Below are 16,884 nucleotides of genomic sequence, written 5' to 3' on the forward strand. Positions count from 1 at the left end.
TTGTGGGTTAATATGGGTCATTATGTTACTTTGTTAGTATAACTACGTGCACGCCTGATGAACACCTTTAACAAATCCGTCAGATTTGGATAATTTTACAAAAAATTCTCAGAATAGGGACCCCAATGTAACGATTCTCAAATAGGGACCTCTTTTGTTAAAATGTACAAACCACGGGGACCAATTTTGCAATTAACTCTATAACTAATATAAGTAATAGGAGTAGAAGATTTGAGAAAGAAAAAGAGACAATTTATTAATGAGAAAACAATCAATTAAATAAGGTTATAATATTTTTTCTATTAATAAGCCAAGAGTTAGAGTTAGAGTTTAGTTCTAACTCTAATAAGGAAATTGAATTTATATACAACTAAAAAAACTAATTTAACAAAATAAATAAATTAAAAGGACATGTATCGATCAATGATTACGTCACGTGTCGTTTCAAAAACATGACAATTATGTTTTAGTTTATTGGTAGATAATAATAATAATAATAATATACGAATTGGGATTAGGATATATACTAAAAAACACGTGTCGCTTAAATATTACGTCATGTGTCAATTAAAGGATATGTCAATCCTGTTTTAGTTTATTGATAAATAATTTTATTATTTATTTATTTGTATTTTATAAATATTAAAATTGAAAAAACTATGATGTCTTATCGAGACAATTGCATTGATCGTTGAAACCAAAATATCAATATCTATATTCTTTTATAAAAAAAATAGACTCTCCCTTACATGCTGAAAGTTACCCAAGACGAAATTACACTTATACCCTTCCTATACGCTACCTATTGAACACACACAACTCACCCCTTATTAGTATATGTATAATATTGTGATTTAAACATGCTCTATTCAGTAAAAAAAATAGGTGTACATCAGATTATTTTATGAACTCGATTATATTAATATAGTTTTGTTTTTCTTGAGTGGCAAGTTATTATACAACCTCCAACTCTACTCCTAAATTACCCCAAAAACTGTTATGCCAAAGTTTAAACCTTAGTCTTTTCTTGAAAGACATAAGTCTCTACTAAGTGGGCTAGTCCTACATTAATATCAAGTTTTTTTTTTTTTATTTATTTTTAATTTTTTTATTTACATTGTCTTAACCGGATCCGTTCTAGAGAGCCCCTCACTCTTAATACCTAGTAGGAGGAGTATCCCCCAACTAAACCGCCCGAAGACACGACATTTAATTAGGTAAAACTTTGTCCCCTCTGCAGGACATTAATATCAGTTTATAATTTTAAAAAATATAATTGTTAAAGTTATATTGATAGATCATTACAAATTATAGATATATATAATCTACACTACATTTACATACAAATTACAAAAATCTAAGCACTTTGCATTACAAAATATATTGAAAATAGAAAATTCGAAATCAACCCCTCACCAATATGACAACCACAAATTCATATTTTGTTGATTGTGTAAGTAGATAATAGGTAACAGATTGATCACTTCAAAACAATGTGCTTAGTTTTTCATACTAAATAATTTTCTCTTTTAAGTCTTTTATCTAAACTTGAAAAAAAGAATCTTAAAAGAGTAAAATCAAAGGGTCAACAATTATATATTTTTAAGGCATCATGAGGTGGATATAATATCCAAAATAAAATACTGCACCAAATCTGAAAGAAATAAAATAAAGAAAATATAAACTAAAAATGGCAAATGAAAAACTAAACAGTGGGAACTCCAGAGAGCAATTCACGGTTAGTTTCATTCATTCATATATATCATACAGATACAATACATACATCCCTACAAACACTCTCAATTTCCCCCCTTTTCTTTCTTTGTCTTCAATTCATATACACTCACAAACATCTATATCTATATATACATATATATAATCTCAATTTGGATAGATTTATGGATTAGATTCAGATCGTATATATAATCATAAAATCGGATACCCATTTGATTGAATTGTTCAAAAAGTGTTAAAAGATTCAAACTTTATTAGATTATGATGTCTGGGTTATGGAGATGGAAAAAGATTCAAGATTTTGCAAGAATTTCAGCTTTGCATACATTTTCCGGCGCCGGAGGTGGTAATAGTCCGTGCATTAGACGCCGGACGTTGACCGGAGTCCAGGCAAGGTTGGTGAGCGGAGGTGGTGGTGGAGATGATGGGAGAACTACGGCGGTGACACGTAGGATTAGAGCTGAAGCTAATTGTCCTAGGTGTTCTAAACAGATGAATCTTGTGTTTTCGAATAATGGGCAGTTAATTCCGCCGGCAGGTTCTGATGAACCGGAGGTGGCGCCACCGGATATTGGTTCTGATGGGAACCGGAAACCGGGTTATCGGGCGGTTAATCTTTGCCCGAATTGTAATACTGCTTATTATTTTAGGCCTTATAAGATGGTTCCTTTGCAAGGTAGGTTTGTCGAAATTGGTAGGTTTAAGAATAGTAATAAGAGACAGAGTGGTCACAATAATGTTAATGATGATGGTGAGGATGTTTATGGAAATAAGATTCGGGCTTCATTTTGGGAAACATTGAGGACTTATGGTGGTGAACCACCTGAGAATTGGACTAATGGTAATAATAATAATAATAATGGGCTTGCAGTGCATACTCCACCGGGGCCTCCTTTTGCCCCTGGAGTTAACGTGGTACGTGCAGGCGGTCCTGGTGGTCCGGGTGGAGATGGGAATGGAGGAGAAAAGAATGGGTGGGGTGGGTCGAATTTGGGCAAGAATTTGCCTACTCCAAAGGAAATTTGTGAGGGACTTGATAAGTTTGTTATCGGTCAACAACGTGCCAAAAAGGTTTCAACTTTTAGATCTTTTGCTTATATGGATTGATGTTAATGTCTTATGATCATTTCTTTATGTGGTGTAACATGTATTATGGTACCCTGTTTATAAATGGAAGGTGACATATTATGGTTCTGAATTGACTTGTGTAAAATTATTGGGTTATCATTGAAGTTTTAGTACAACATTGTTCCTTGTTGCTTTATGTTCATTGAATTGGTTTCCAATTTTGTATATAGGTGCTTTCGGTGGCTGTTTATAACCATTACAAAAGGATATATCATGGCTCTTTACAGAAAAATCCAGAAAAATCTAAGACCGAAGATGATGATGATAATGTAGATTTAGAAAAAAGCAATGTACTTCTAATGGGCCCAACTGGCTCGGGTATGATCACAAAGATGTTTTGTTGTCGCTATGTAGTTAGATGTTTGAATTTTATTATTTATAGTTTCTATCTTTTTTGATCTATCTTCTCTTTTAGTAGTTAGCTTAACCCTTTTTGTAAAACAGGAAAGACATTACTTGCAAAGACTCTAGCTCGTTTTGTCAATGTTCCCTTTGTCATAGCTGATGCAACAACATTGACTCAGGTCAGTTATGCTCAAATTTCATACTATAAGATATTTAAATGAATGACATTTCCTGGAGACATGAGAGGTGCAATTTGTTCATTATGACATTGGTAATCAAATCAACGTGAAAATTGGGGCAATGAATTCCTCTAATCATATGATACGAATCCATCCCGTAATAGGCTCGCATCATGCCACAAGTTAGGTGTAGAACTCACTCCCAAAAGCTAGCTCAAAGGAGGAGGGGACACCTAGGCTTATAAACCACCAACCAATCACATACTTGGCCGATGTGGGATCATATCAATACCCCACCCTTTGAAGAGCCAACGTCCTTGTTGGTCACGGCTATGTTGGTCACGGTTGACACCCTTCTCCTTGGGTCCAAGCCACCACTCCGAGCGTTGGAACATCGAAAGGTAGGGCTGGCTCTGATACCAATTGATACGAACCCATCCCATAATAGGCTCGTATCATGCCACAAGCTAGGTGTAGAACTCACTCCCAAAAGCTAGCTCAAAGGAGTATGGGACACCTAGTCTTATAAACCACCAACCAATATCATACTTGACCGATGTGGGATCATATCATCATAGAGTTGACTTAACGTGTTCTAATCAACTGAACACGGTTCATTTTTCTATATTATGCAGGCTGGTTATGTTGGTGATGACGTTGAATCTATATTGCACAAGCTACTTACGGTACAATTTATTTGTTGATTATGTGATTGCTTCTTATTAAGTGACAATTTTTATGTTGATCCAGAAGTTGAGACTCATCACTTCATTATCTAGTTTTTGCTCAACTGTCTTTGTTTTTATTGAAGTAATGAGAACCTTAGCCATGTGGTTTGTAAGATTGTGAATTTTATATCAAAAATAAATTAATTTCTTGCTATCTTTGATCTACAACTTATATAATTTAGATTTAAGGGTCACTATGTATATTTTTTTTGTTGGAAGGTATTATCTACTTTTTGGCTTTCTACTATATTCTTATGAAGATTTATGTTGTATTATATGTTTTTATGCTTATAATCGTTCATATGAAGAAATTTTTGGGTATTATGTTTATGAGTACCATATATATCACCTAACAAGCTTATATAAGGTTTTCATCATTTGGTTTTAAGGTTGCTGAATTCAACGTTCAAGCAGCACAACAGGGGATGGTTTATATCGATGAAGTTGATAAGATAACTAAAAAGGTAATTTTGATTTGATATTGAGTCATTTGTGCTAATTATTTTGTTTTTCCATGCTTGCTGATTCGACAAACTTTCATTTGCCTCTATTAATAGGCCGAGAGCCTAAACATTAGCAGGGATGTCTCTGGTGAAGGTGTTCAGCAAGCACTACTTAAGATGCTGGAAGGAACTGTAAGTAAATATACTTGTAAATTACCAAACCAGTATCCATTGATTTACAAAATTTAATGGATGATACTTGTTGGTTGGTGATGGTAAATTTTTCATCATCTACTTCTGACATGTATGATGTGTGTTATTATATTCTGCAGATAGTGAATGTGCCTGAAAAGGGGGCCAGGAAGCATCCTCGTGGCGATAACATTCAGGTACATCCTGGATTATTGTGATTATGTTATCCACTTTTTGATTTCATCTTATTATAGTCAATTAGTCAGTGTTTTCTCACAGGACTGTAATGGTTTGCCGAATACGCATATTAAAATTTTGTTTATACTAGATCGAATGAGCCATATTTTCAGCAAATTATGCTCTAAAGTGTACTTGTACATTTGCAGATAGATACAAAGGACATCCTTTTTATTTGTGGCGGTGCATTTATTGATCTGGAAAAAACTATATCTGAGAGGTGAACCCCTGCTGTTTATGTTGAATCTTTTATATATTATTTTTGGTAATTAAGTTTTCAAAGGATCTGAATATTAATGTTTATTTCAGACGGCAGGACTCGTCAATAGGTTTTGGAGCACCTATTCGTGCTAACATGAGAAACGGTGCACTCACAAATGCTGCTGTTACATCATCGTTACTTGAATCTGTAAGCATCCTTTGGAATTTTTTGTTCTTACCTTCACTATTTTGAATGTTACCAGCTGGTAGACATTACTGCTTTCTTTTTTCTCTCTATAATTTCAGGTTGAGAGTAGTGATCTTATAGCTTATGGACTCATACCCGAGTTCATAGGACGATTTCCCATTTTAGTTAGTTTGTCGGCTTTAACCGAAGATCAACTTGTTGAGGTATGTTCTTTGATAATCGTGACTTCAGTTCTCATTGTAGTTTGGATGTAGCGGATTCTTTTTATGAGCCTCTGACACTTTTGTTACCATTAGAGGTGGCAATGTTGCTTAAAAATGGGTAAAATCCAAAATATAGTTATGCAAAAGTCAAATCAGTCCAACAGGCTGATATATATTTCCGAAGTATATCTTCAATGTATACAACCCTTCTAGATTGTCTATTCAAAAGTACATTATTTTGGTACTAATATGGTTTCTCGTATTACTAAGATAATTACCTATAATATCAATAATCAAACTAATGAATAACAACAATTACCTATTATATCAAATATCAAACTAACACATGGTCATGATAGGATTTCAATTTTTAACCTTCAAGTTTTCTTTATTTCCAGTTTTGACCTATAATCTTTGTATTTTGTATATGAATTCAACTATTAGGATTTTCTTTGTCCAGCAAATAACACTGGAAACCTATCTCACCGAACCATCCACCCATAGAAAGTTTACCTGTTTTGATCTGTTACTCAACCCATCCAACTTACTCATATCATACCATCAATAGGTGTAATATAGTGCTCCAATCTTAGAAGTAAAGTTGGTAATATTATCTGTATGACAGGTCCTCATGGAACCTAAAAACGCTCTAGGGAAGCAATACAAGAAATTATTTCAGATGAACGATGTAAGCACTTTATTCGCTTAAATTTGTTTGACTTTGTCTTGCTGATTCTCATGGAGCTCTATGGTGAACTGTAGGTCAAACTACATTTTTCGGAAAATGCACAAAGAATAATTGCTCAAAAAGCAATGGCCAAGAATACTGGTGCTAGAGGGTTAAGAGCCATACTTGAAACTCTTCTAACCGACTCTATGTACGAGGTATGTATGTCTTTTTAGTTATGTATGACCTATGCGTTTTTTTTAGTTTTGTATGATGTATGCGTTTATTTTCTGTTATGTATACATTTTGTCAACTTATAAAGGGTGTTGAATTCATTCATGTTCCTTTTATAAATTCAGATTCCAGATGCCAAGACGGGAAAGGATAGAGTGGATGCTGTTGTGATTGATGAGGAATCAGTTGGCTCAGTAGACTCGTTCGGATGTGGCGGAAAAATACTTAGAGGGGATGGTGCATTAGAAAATTATCTTGCATTGGCAAGGTCTAAAGAACAACCGGTATGAAATTAAAACATCTTTTTTTTGTTTTATGTTGTACCTAGAATTGGCGAAGTTGGCGGGTCGGGCGGGTTAGGTACAAGTTCGAACAGGTTTGGGTTAAAACGGGTAATATTTGGTATAAGTCTGGTTGGCTTATCTTAAACACTTTTTGTCCAATTATTTTTCTTTTTTTGCTATCATAAATGACTAGTGTCTAATATATCATTATGAAAGTTATATTATTCTATTTATACTCTAATGTTTAAATACAATGATTAAGGCCTGATGCACCAAAAAAAAAACACACACACATTTTGTGCAACTTTTGATGTGTACGTGTTTGGCAAAAAATAGTGCTGCATTTATAAGAACTTCTGAATAGTATTGTTAGAGGTTTATAGCTTCTTCGCTTACAGCACTGTCTCACATGCCAGGCTACCTAGTTCTTTGTAATGCTACTTTTTTTTACTTTATCTGCTTGACCCCTATAGCATTATCCCAAATTCCCAATCGAACCATAAGCCTGTAAATGGAGATTACTTTTATTCTTACCATCAATACATACTGAACTGTTTGAAGAGTCCTTTTTTTCGGCTAATGTTTCTGAAAATGAACTTTTGTTGTGCCAAATGCAGGATATTGACGGAGAAGGCGAAGAAGAGACCTCGTCAAAAGCCATGAGTATGTAACATTAGAAGTAGTACACCAAAATTTGACCTTTTTTTCTCATTTATTAGCTGCACTGTGAAAACCCGCTTGGTGTAATTATACCTCAGCGTACAACATAATAGCACCCGATTCGGGTTTTGGCCTATAGAGATGAAAGAAAAGTAATGAAAAAGAGGTGGTGACAAAGAGTAAAACAGAGGAAAATGTAACATTATTGTTTGATCTGTACATTGTACAAATAAGCTTTGCAAATCAAGGATTGGCCCATTTTATATATGCCATCTTATAAGTTGCATGTCTTAACCCCTGTTTGTATATAAATATGTAAATTTCATTGTTCCCTTTAATTTTAGTTGTTTTTATATATCTTGAGTTAAATGGAACACGTTGTTGGAGGTCTTTTCTACATTTGGTAGAGAAGCTGGAAACTAACTTTTGGAGTAAGACTATTTATATCTAAACCTTCATACACCGTTGAAAATGGTATTGTAATTTAAAACCTATGAAAGATGGCATTGAGTATTACTTATTTTTTTCTAATAAATGTTTGATAATATATTTATATTTATATCTATACTATATAAATATAATAAATAGAAATAATTACCAAGTAGGAGAGGGATATATAATGGTAAGAATGCAATGCTATGGACTTAGAAGGTAAGAAAGTAAAAGACTAAAAGTGAAGGGTCCAATCTTGTAAATTTGGACATTAGACAGACCCACCAACCTACATGAGTGCATTCTACATTCTTTATCTACTTGTGTAAGAGCATCAGGTATGGATACAGGATGCAATTATTCAGAATGTCAATTATTCAGAATGTCATTTCAGCGCCACATTAGTTTTTTTTTTATCATTTCATCAGTTTTAAACAGTTATGGATGCAGAACCATCCAGGACGCAAAACACCACTTTTTCATTATTTATTAAATATATCACATATATTATTTTTTAACTATATGTTTTATTCAATAGTGTATTAATAAAAAGATATTACTAATAATAGAAATAAGGCATTAATATAAAAAGTAAAATACATTAACAATAAACTAAAAATACATTAACAATAATCCTAAGATACATTAATAGTAAACCTGAAGTTACATAACATTAATAATAAATCTAGATAAACATTAAAGTACTACTTAAAATTACTCCTCGTCATTGTTGTCTTCATCTCCGGTCACATATTACATGTTGCGCTCCATCCCTCGCTTTTGGAGGACTTGCATGATCTTGAGTTGTTCTCCCGAATAGCCTTTTAGTTTCTTTCCTAAAATCTTGAAATCGTTTTGTTCTTGACGAAGACCAGCAATACGGTTCATTGTCTTGTTCAACACGTCGACTTTTTCTTCTTTATTCGAATGACTTGACGATGATGATGAAACAAGGCGTCGATAAAGTAGTCACGCATTAGTCGTTCATTGGCTCCGCTTCGATCTCTAATAAGACGCCTCCTTCTTCGTCTTGGTTCCATTGAGCTTTCTGCTTCATCATCCGATGAATGAATGACTAAATTGATAGCTTTTTGATAGATTATATAGATATCTGAGTCACTTTCTAACGAATTAGACGATGACATTTTTCGATGATGATTATAGGTGAAAATGTATGTGAAAGTATATAAGGTGACTTATTAATAGAGGTGAAAGTATTTTAATTGATAGAAATGTATAGTCAAACGGTTATAATTGTGTAAAGTTTTTAATAAACTTACCCTTTTTTTATAAAGTTATTAATATAATTACTTCATTGCATACATATACGATTAAATATTTAAATGTTATATAGATTCATATATACTGATTACTGACATGTATATAGAAATAAATAAAGGTCTATATTTAGTATTAATAAATAAAAGTCTGCATGTGATAATTTCATTGCAATTATATATTATATATTATATACATACTAAAAACCAATGTGTTATGTACAAGTCTTTTAAGCATGAAAGGTACAAGCTATTAAAGCACATACTAATTTTAACTAAATTTTATTTTAACCCTTTTAATTTTAACCAATATTCGTTTTAACACCCTAAAATTTCTATTTTTTAACTTTTATCTCATTTATAATATACTAAAAACATATATGAATGTATAAGTGCTTTATACGTAGAATGTACAAGTTCTTATAGCACATGATAATTTTTACCATTTTTCAGTTTAAACCCCTGAATTTTATATTCTTTTAACTTTTGTTCCACATCAAAGTTTTCTTTCTACGAGTAATTTTCTTGACACTAAGTTTTTGGGTTCTCAATTTTTCATCAAATAACTTTCACGTGGTTACAATTTTACTTTTAAACATTTGGTTTGACTATTTTTATCCGTCTTTATATATATATATAACGTTTTTAATATATAATAACTTTCATTATCGTTACGTCTTAGGTTCATGTAACATTTAAATTATCAACATAGTTATTGTTTATGTTTTTATACAAAAGGTCTATACAAATTTACAAATCCTTTGTGCCTTACAAGTTCTTATAACATATAATAATTTTTACCAATTTTTTCGATCTTTTAACTTTTGCCTTACATCAAAGTTTTCATTTTCGTCACACTAAACTTTTGGATTTTTATCAGACAACTTTCACACAGTTACGAATTTACTTTTAAACATTTGTTTTGATTATTTTAATCTGTATTTTTATATAAATAATGTTTTTATATAATAACTTTTGTCATCATTACGTCTTACGTTCTTATAACATTTAAAGCATTAATATAGTTATTGCATATGCTTTTATACATCTTTTTACTCTTTTGCACTTTTTATTATTATTGCTACATGTTCAATTGTATTTTTTAAATTTTGAGTTCGAGACAAAATTGGAAACAAAACTTTGTCGTGTAGAAAGCGTATCCCGCGGCAACGCGCAGGGTACAAAAACTAGTATAATACTAAAAACCAACTTTGGTTTGTGAGGGGGAGTTACTGTAGCTAAAAGTACTCCCCCTTTAGCATAAGGTACAAGCCTTGAAAGCATCCATCATAATTAACGGACTTAACGACGGTTAGGTAACAGACTGAACGACTGTTAGGTGACGGACTTACGAACCTTATTTTATTTTATTTTACTGTAGCTAAAAGTACTCTCCCTTTAGCATAAGATACAAGTCTTTAAAGCATCCAACATATATAACGGACTTAACGCCGGTTAGGTAACAGACTTAACGATTGTTAGGTGACGGACTTAACGACCCTTATTTTTTAATTTTTTTTACTACATAACTTTTACTTTTTAAACTTTCCACCAATTTTTTTTTTACGTTTCCTTTTTTACCTTTCGTCACATAACTTTTGTTTTTTAAACTTTCAACATACAAACTTTGTTTTTAGGTATAAAGTTTATTAACTTTTGTACTTTTTTTTCATATAACTTTGTTTTTAAACTTTGCTCCGAAAGTTTTCTTTTATTTTCTTTTACGATATAACTTTTGATTTTTAAATTTTACTACCAAAGTTTTATTTTCTTTACTTTGAACCACAACTTTTATTTTCTTAACTTTTGTCACGTAAATTTTGTTTTCGGCTTAATGTTTTTGTAACTTTTATCACCAGAGTTATGTTTTTCTCCCGGAGTATCGCCCGGGTAGAAATACTAGTTCATACGAAAAAGAAATAAATTGTATGAACTAATAGAGAGAGAATGAGACTAACTAAAAAAATGCAAGTAGATATCTTCATTGAATAGATAAATAAATAATGAATATCTAACATGCAAATAGACAAATAAGTTTAGCTTTTCTATATTAAATAAGTTATTTTATCAATAGATGGGGCCATCAATTTAAAGAAAAGCTAGACGCCGAACTATGGCAAAGAAACCACGCATCTTCATGTGGTGCTCAGCGCAGAACAAGGCAAGGATGGAAACTTGTTAGGCACCGATTGCCATGTAAGCTTTCGGGATCGGCATTTTGGTTCCATACCCTATGCTCTAAGTGCCCAAATCAGAAAGTTAAAAGAAAAAAAAGGAAGAAATTTAAGAACTTTATAAGCAAGTGGTAATAATAAACATCGAAGAAATATTGTTCTTGTTATAGTGGCCGGTGATGGTTGTTGACAGAATTATCAAAGGAAAGGGCCTCCACAATATCTACACTACGTAATATATCTATGTAAAGGAAGAGTTATTTAAGAACTCATGAAAAAAAAAACTCAAGAACTATTTTGGACGACATATATCTCTTATTATTCTCTCTTCAATTAAATAATAAAATTCATCTAAATCATTCAAAATGTTTTATCTCCTAAACTGTAAATCGTTAGATGAAACAAATAGTATGTGTAGTCTTAAAATTTCGTCATCTTTCATTAGAGATCCAATTCAATATACTTTTGACGACTTTTTAATTTTCGTTTTTTTCCCCTTGTACTTGTGTACCTACACATGTGTGGGATCATTGTTTTCACATGTAAATTAGTAAATGAACATATGTATACAACAATGAAGGTTAAGGCGGAGCCATAGCGGCTAAGGGCGAAGCCCATTAGATAGATCACCCATCACCGGTCACTCCCTATGACCTATCACCCTTTATGACCTATCACACTATGACCTATCACCCTCAATGACCTATCACCCCCACCAGCTTTGGTTTATTAATATCCTTAAGGGCGAAGCCTGCTCCGAATCATAATTTTTGTTCAACCTCACACATGTGTAAGTTATATGTAAGTACCAAAAAGAAAACGAAAATTAAAAAGTCGTCAAAAATATATCGAATTGGATCTCTAATGAAAGAGGGCAAAATTTTAAGACTATTTATGCTTTTTGTTTCGTTTAATGCAGAGCCAGCACTGCTGCTGGGCCATTAGGGCGCAAGCCTAGAGCAGCAATTGTGTTGCGGGCAGTCGGCTTTTAGTCCAAGTCAGGGTATACTAGTTTCAGTTTTTTTTTTCCCTTTCATATGTTCAATTTTAGGCTCATATGTTATTGTATTATAAATTGGAGAACGAAATCACTCTTACTTTGGATGTCACACCAATTAGATTCCAGACACAATAAATTTTTTTCTTCTTTGATCAGTTCGTTTTCGTTTCTTTTTTTACTTCTTACTTTTTGCTCTAGTTTCTGTAATATATCATTCTCTTCTTTTACCTTTAATCCGCATATATATTGTTTCCAAAACTTATATATATTGTTTGGTTGAGAAAACCTTTTTTTTATGAAGCCTGTCAAATAAACTAATAAAACTAAATTGATGTGTGAGTGAGCCGCGTAGCTTGACTAGTTTAGAAACCCTTTAAAAAACTTGTGTTGAGTTATTTAAAGTTTTTAACAAGGGCATATTTTTGAACATCTAGCCCTGAGCATTCGTAATCTCAGGATCGGCTCTGATTTAACGATGTACGGTTTGTGAAATAAAACATTTTGAATGATTTAGATGAATTTCCATATTAAATTGAAGAGAGAGAAAAAGAGAAAGAATGTATGGTCCATAATTGTTTTTGAGTTCTTTTTATTATAAGTTCTTAAAATAACCCACCCCGTATCTATGTAATGCACGTGATTAGAATGCTTCAAGTATTTTAGCAAAAATAATGACTAAAAAGTTAGGAGTGACTTACCGGTCGCCAATTTATATAACGGTATTATATATGCTACAAAATGTTGATTTTTTATTTAAGTTATTACATTTATTTTTATGCTGATTGACTTTTTAATTTGTATTAATAAATTAAAATTTTAAGTTTTAATTGAATTTTCTTTGAATAAATAATTTTATATTAAATAAGATAAATATAATGATTGGATTGCATCTTATTATAGGATTAATACTAGATTTTAGGTTTGTGTGGAATATACAAGAGTTTATGAAATTATTAATATTAGATGTTAAATTATTTAATTTCAAAATTTAGTTTTTATTAATAAAAAGTTGATCCATATAATAAAACTTTGATCTTTATACTGAAATATAACAAAATCGTAATATTTACATCAGTTGTAGAGTGTAAAATTTTTGCCGATATTTGAGTACTAAAATATCATAGTAGATCAGTGTCATTTTATTTATTTTATCGTTACACATGGCATATTATATTTTTATTTTGCACTATATAGAAATAAAATTTATTTTGAGATGAAACATATCCTAATTATGTAATTTAGAATATGATAATATTATAGGTGTTTTCTATAAAGATGATATTTACATGTTTTGTCTTTTTTATATGTGTCATGATTGATTCTTTAAAAAAAAAAATTCAAAAAAGGATAATATTACAATTACTTTAAAAATCTTAATATATTTACATTAAATTTTATTTACCTTAATTGTACCTATGAGATAGAACGTACTATTAGCATATACATTACCTATTATTTTATCAGATATATATTAACTATTATTCTATTGGATATATATTAACTTTATTTTTTATTTATTGTATTAATACTATTGGGTAAAAAGTATAAAGTTGTGATAAAAAACAAAATAGTGTAAATTAAAGTCAAAATTGAAAGCAAGAGTCAACATTAGGAAATTGAGAGCTATGATTGGTCGATAAATTATTAGAGCACCTATGTTTAATATTTGGTAAAAAATGTAAATTTGTGATGGAAAACAAAACAAAAAAGTATAAATTAAAGTCAAAATTAAAAATAAAAGTCAACATTAGGAAATTGAGAGTTATGATTGGTCGATTAATTATTTAAGTAACTGTGTTTTTGTTTTTGTATATTAAAAGAAAATATAATATTAATTATGAGATTAGAATGATTAGTATTTAAAAGTTGTAAAATATAAGATACACACCTCGATCACATGTTATATAAGTTGGTAGAATGGTAGTATAGATATTGATTTATTTATGTTAAATGTTAGGTCTTGATTATTACCGTATTAAATTGACCCAATTAATAGAAAATAGAGGAATCCTAGATCAAGTGATAATTTTTGATTGTATATGATGTTAATAAAATAAATAAAATGATATCTATCTATTGATTGTGTTTGATGGATTTAGTTAAATTGGAAAATATGGGGGCTGACTTTATAAAGTCAACAAATGATGTTATTGGTTGTGAAAAAGAGAATACCTCATATATACTATGATATAGTCATGTTATATTTTGCTAAATTGAATGTGATAGTGATAATGAGATGTGTTGGTGCATACATGGTTTAATAAAGTTATAATTTTTATAATGCATTCTTTAATTTTGATGATGATTGAGAACATGCCACATGAAAGTAAGTGTTATATATAATTGATCATACATATATTCTTACATGCTTCAACATCCTTCTAAATAACGATTAATAAAAACGCAATGTAGCACTATCTATAGCGTCGGTCATTGTATGGCGTGCCATAACATTATATGGAATGTGTAAAATGGTATTAATAATGATTTGGGCATACATACGTTAATTCGGAACCTAAAACGTTGAAAACGTCAAGTTTGAGTTTTGTATAGTACTTCATCGAAAAACCCTGGCACGGCCTCACTTCAGAGCACGGCTCCAGAGGACGGCCTCATGTCCTGTAAGAGCCGTGCTCCTTCTGTCCTAATGTTAGTTTTTCACCGAGCCTTCATTGCTTACTTCCGTGACTCCAAACTTGTTCTATAACCATATATTGATGTTCTAAGATATTTGGATTTGGCAAATCTCAAAAATAACAACTTTCGTTTTTCATCAAATTTGAGGTCGAAATATTTTCTAAGTATCATGGAGCACGGCTCCAGAGGACGGCTCTTGCAGGATTAGAGGTCGTCCTCTCACTGTCCAAATCAAAGACATTTACCGAGCGTTCGTTACTTATGTTCATGACCTGATACTTGATACTATGTCTCATTTTATCATCCTAAGGTGTTTGCAAGTGTCAAATTACAAATCTAAATACTTTGATTTTTCACCAAAATTTGGAGGCCAAATTTTTTCTAAGTGTTGAAGGTCAATAAAAGTCAAGATTGTTGGAATGGTCAAAATTGGTCAAGAACTTATATATATCTGATTTGTATTTGAAGTTAGTGGGATTTTGTTTCATTTCCATAACACTTTTTGTGATTTTCTCAATCCCCATCCATCCTCAATTGGTAAGCATCTTCCACTCTTTCTCTCTTTGTATTTTGAAGCATCTTCCACTCTTTCTCTCTTTGTATTTTGAAGGTAATATTGGTTTAGGTAAGTTATTGTTGTAGTGGAGAGTGCATGGGAGGAAATCAAGGCTTTTTGAAGATCTCCAGGTATAGCACGGCTCTTGTTTGAAGCACGGCTCTTGTGCAATGGAGGACGACCTCAGTTAAGAGCCGTCCGGGTCAAACGGTCATTAAGCATTCTTTGACTATAAAATGAAGACTTGGGCTTATTTGCACCTCACCTCTTGCATCTACAACTCCTGGAAAAATACATTCTTATCATACAAAATCTTATATCATTGATTATTAGCAAGAGTGTCAAATTTGTAGTGAGGAGATTATTTAGTGAAGTAATTGAGAGCCTACAGATTGTTTGTTCAATTACACTAGTGAGTGTGATTGTTGTATATTCTCTTGAAGTGTCAAGAGCTTGTGTTTTCCTAGTGGTTAGGAAACTTTGTATCTTGAAGTGTCAAGATCATTTGGGTTTAATCTAAACTCTAGTGGTTAGAGTTGGGCAAATTCTTGAAGTGTCAAGAATTGAAGATTTCCTAGTGGTTAGGAATCATTGGTGTGTCTTGAAGTGTCAAAACTTGGTTAATTCCTATTGGTTAGGACTTGTTGGTTCATCTTGAAGTGTCAAGATTGTATTGCGGACTCTCCACCGGATTTGGAGAAAGATAGTGCTACTAAATCTCGATTGTGAATCGAGGAGTGGATTAAGGCGGATTAGTTAACATCCGACCCCAACCACTATATATCGTGGTGTTCATGTGGGATAAATTCTCTTTCCCTTATCTCTTATTATTTATCATTTCATTGCTATTATATTTGTTTCATAAGGATTGAATTGTTGTTGGAAACTACAAGTATATCTCTTTGTTGTTCAAATGAAACAAATTTTGTAACTAGTATTGAGATTAATCAAAAAGTCTTACAAACCAAATAAAAATCGGGTATAACCTATTCACCCCCCTCTAGGTTGCACTTAAAGTAGGTAAGAGTAAAAACAAATACAATTAAAAATAAAAAGGGAAAACAAAGTAAAGATGGAGTGGTTAGGACTTAGAATGAGTTAGTTTGATAGAGTTAGATGACCTTATTAATTACGTGTTGGCATTGAATTGTGATAGTTGCTAAAGCAAACGAATGTAGAAATTATTCTTCATGATTAAGTAGTGCAAACTTATAGCAATTTAACTAAAATAATAATGGTTAGAGCCGTATATCGACCGAGACGCGTGATATCTTAAACTTTTTGGGTTGGCTGGCTACTGGTCTATTATTTGAACCATGTCAGATCGAGTCTAGAGGGGTTAATAAACTACCCACCTCAACACAC

General features: G+C 31.8%; 1 protein-coding gene across 1 annotated transcript; it reads left to right on the plus strand.

Moving 5' to 3' along the window:
• The first annotated feature begins 1,655 nt into the window (after positions 1 to 1,655).
• LOC122588874 (CLP protease regulatory subunit CLPX3, mitochondrial-like) lies at positions 1,656 to 7,708 on the plus strand. The gene is made up of 15 exons (XM_043761093.1): positions 1,656 to 1,738; positions 1,993 to 2,805; positions 3,033 to 3,180; positions 3,307 to 3,386; positions 4,022 to 4,072; positions 4,504 to 4,578; positions 4,672 to 4,749; positions 4,890 to 4,946; positions 5,136 to 5,206; positions 5,296 to 5,395; positions 5,494 to 5,598; positions 6,224 to 6,286; positions 6,361 to 6,483; positions 6,625 to 6,783; positions 7,401 to 7,708. Exons 1-15 carry the CDS (start codon positions 1,691 to 1,693, stop codon positions 7,452 to 7,454), a joined length of 2,025 nt encoding a protein of 674 aa, XP_043617028.1. The 5' UTR covers positions 1,656 to 1,690; the 3' UTR covers positions 7,455 to 7,708.
• Positions 7,709 to 16,884: the final 9,176 nt, after the last annotated feature.

The sequence above is a fragment of the Erigeron canadensis genome, chromosome 2 (assembly GCF_010389155.1).
Source record: "Erigeron canadensis isolate Cc75 chromosome 2, C_canadensis_v1, whole genome shotgun sequence".
In the NCBI taxonomy this organism is placed as follows: Eukaryota; Viridiplantae; Streptophyta; class Magnoliopsida; order Asterales; family Asteraceae; genus Erigeron; species Erigeron canadensis.

Excerpts from the sequence above, each read along its gene's own strand:
- LOC122588874 (XM_043761093.1), top strand. The coding sequence starts at position 1,691 with ATGGCAAATGAAAAACTAAACAGTGGGAACTCCAGAGAGCAATTCACG. Across the intron at positions 4,579-4,671 it reads TTGATAAGATAACTAAAAAG|GCCGAGAGCCTAAACATTAG; the intron begins GTAATTTTGATT and ends CTCTATTAATAG. Across the intron at positions 6,784-7,400 it reads CAAGGTCTAAAGAACAACCG|GATATTGACGGAGAAGGCGA; the intron begins GTATGAAATTAA and ends TGCCAAATGCAG.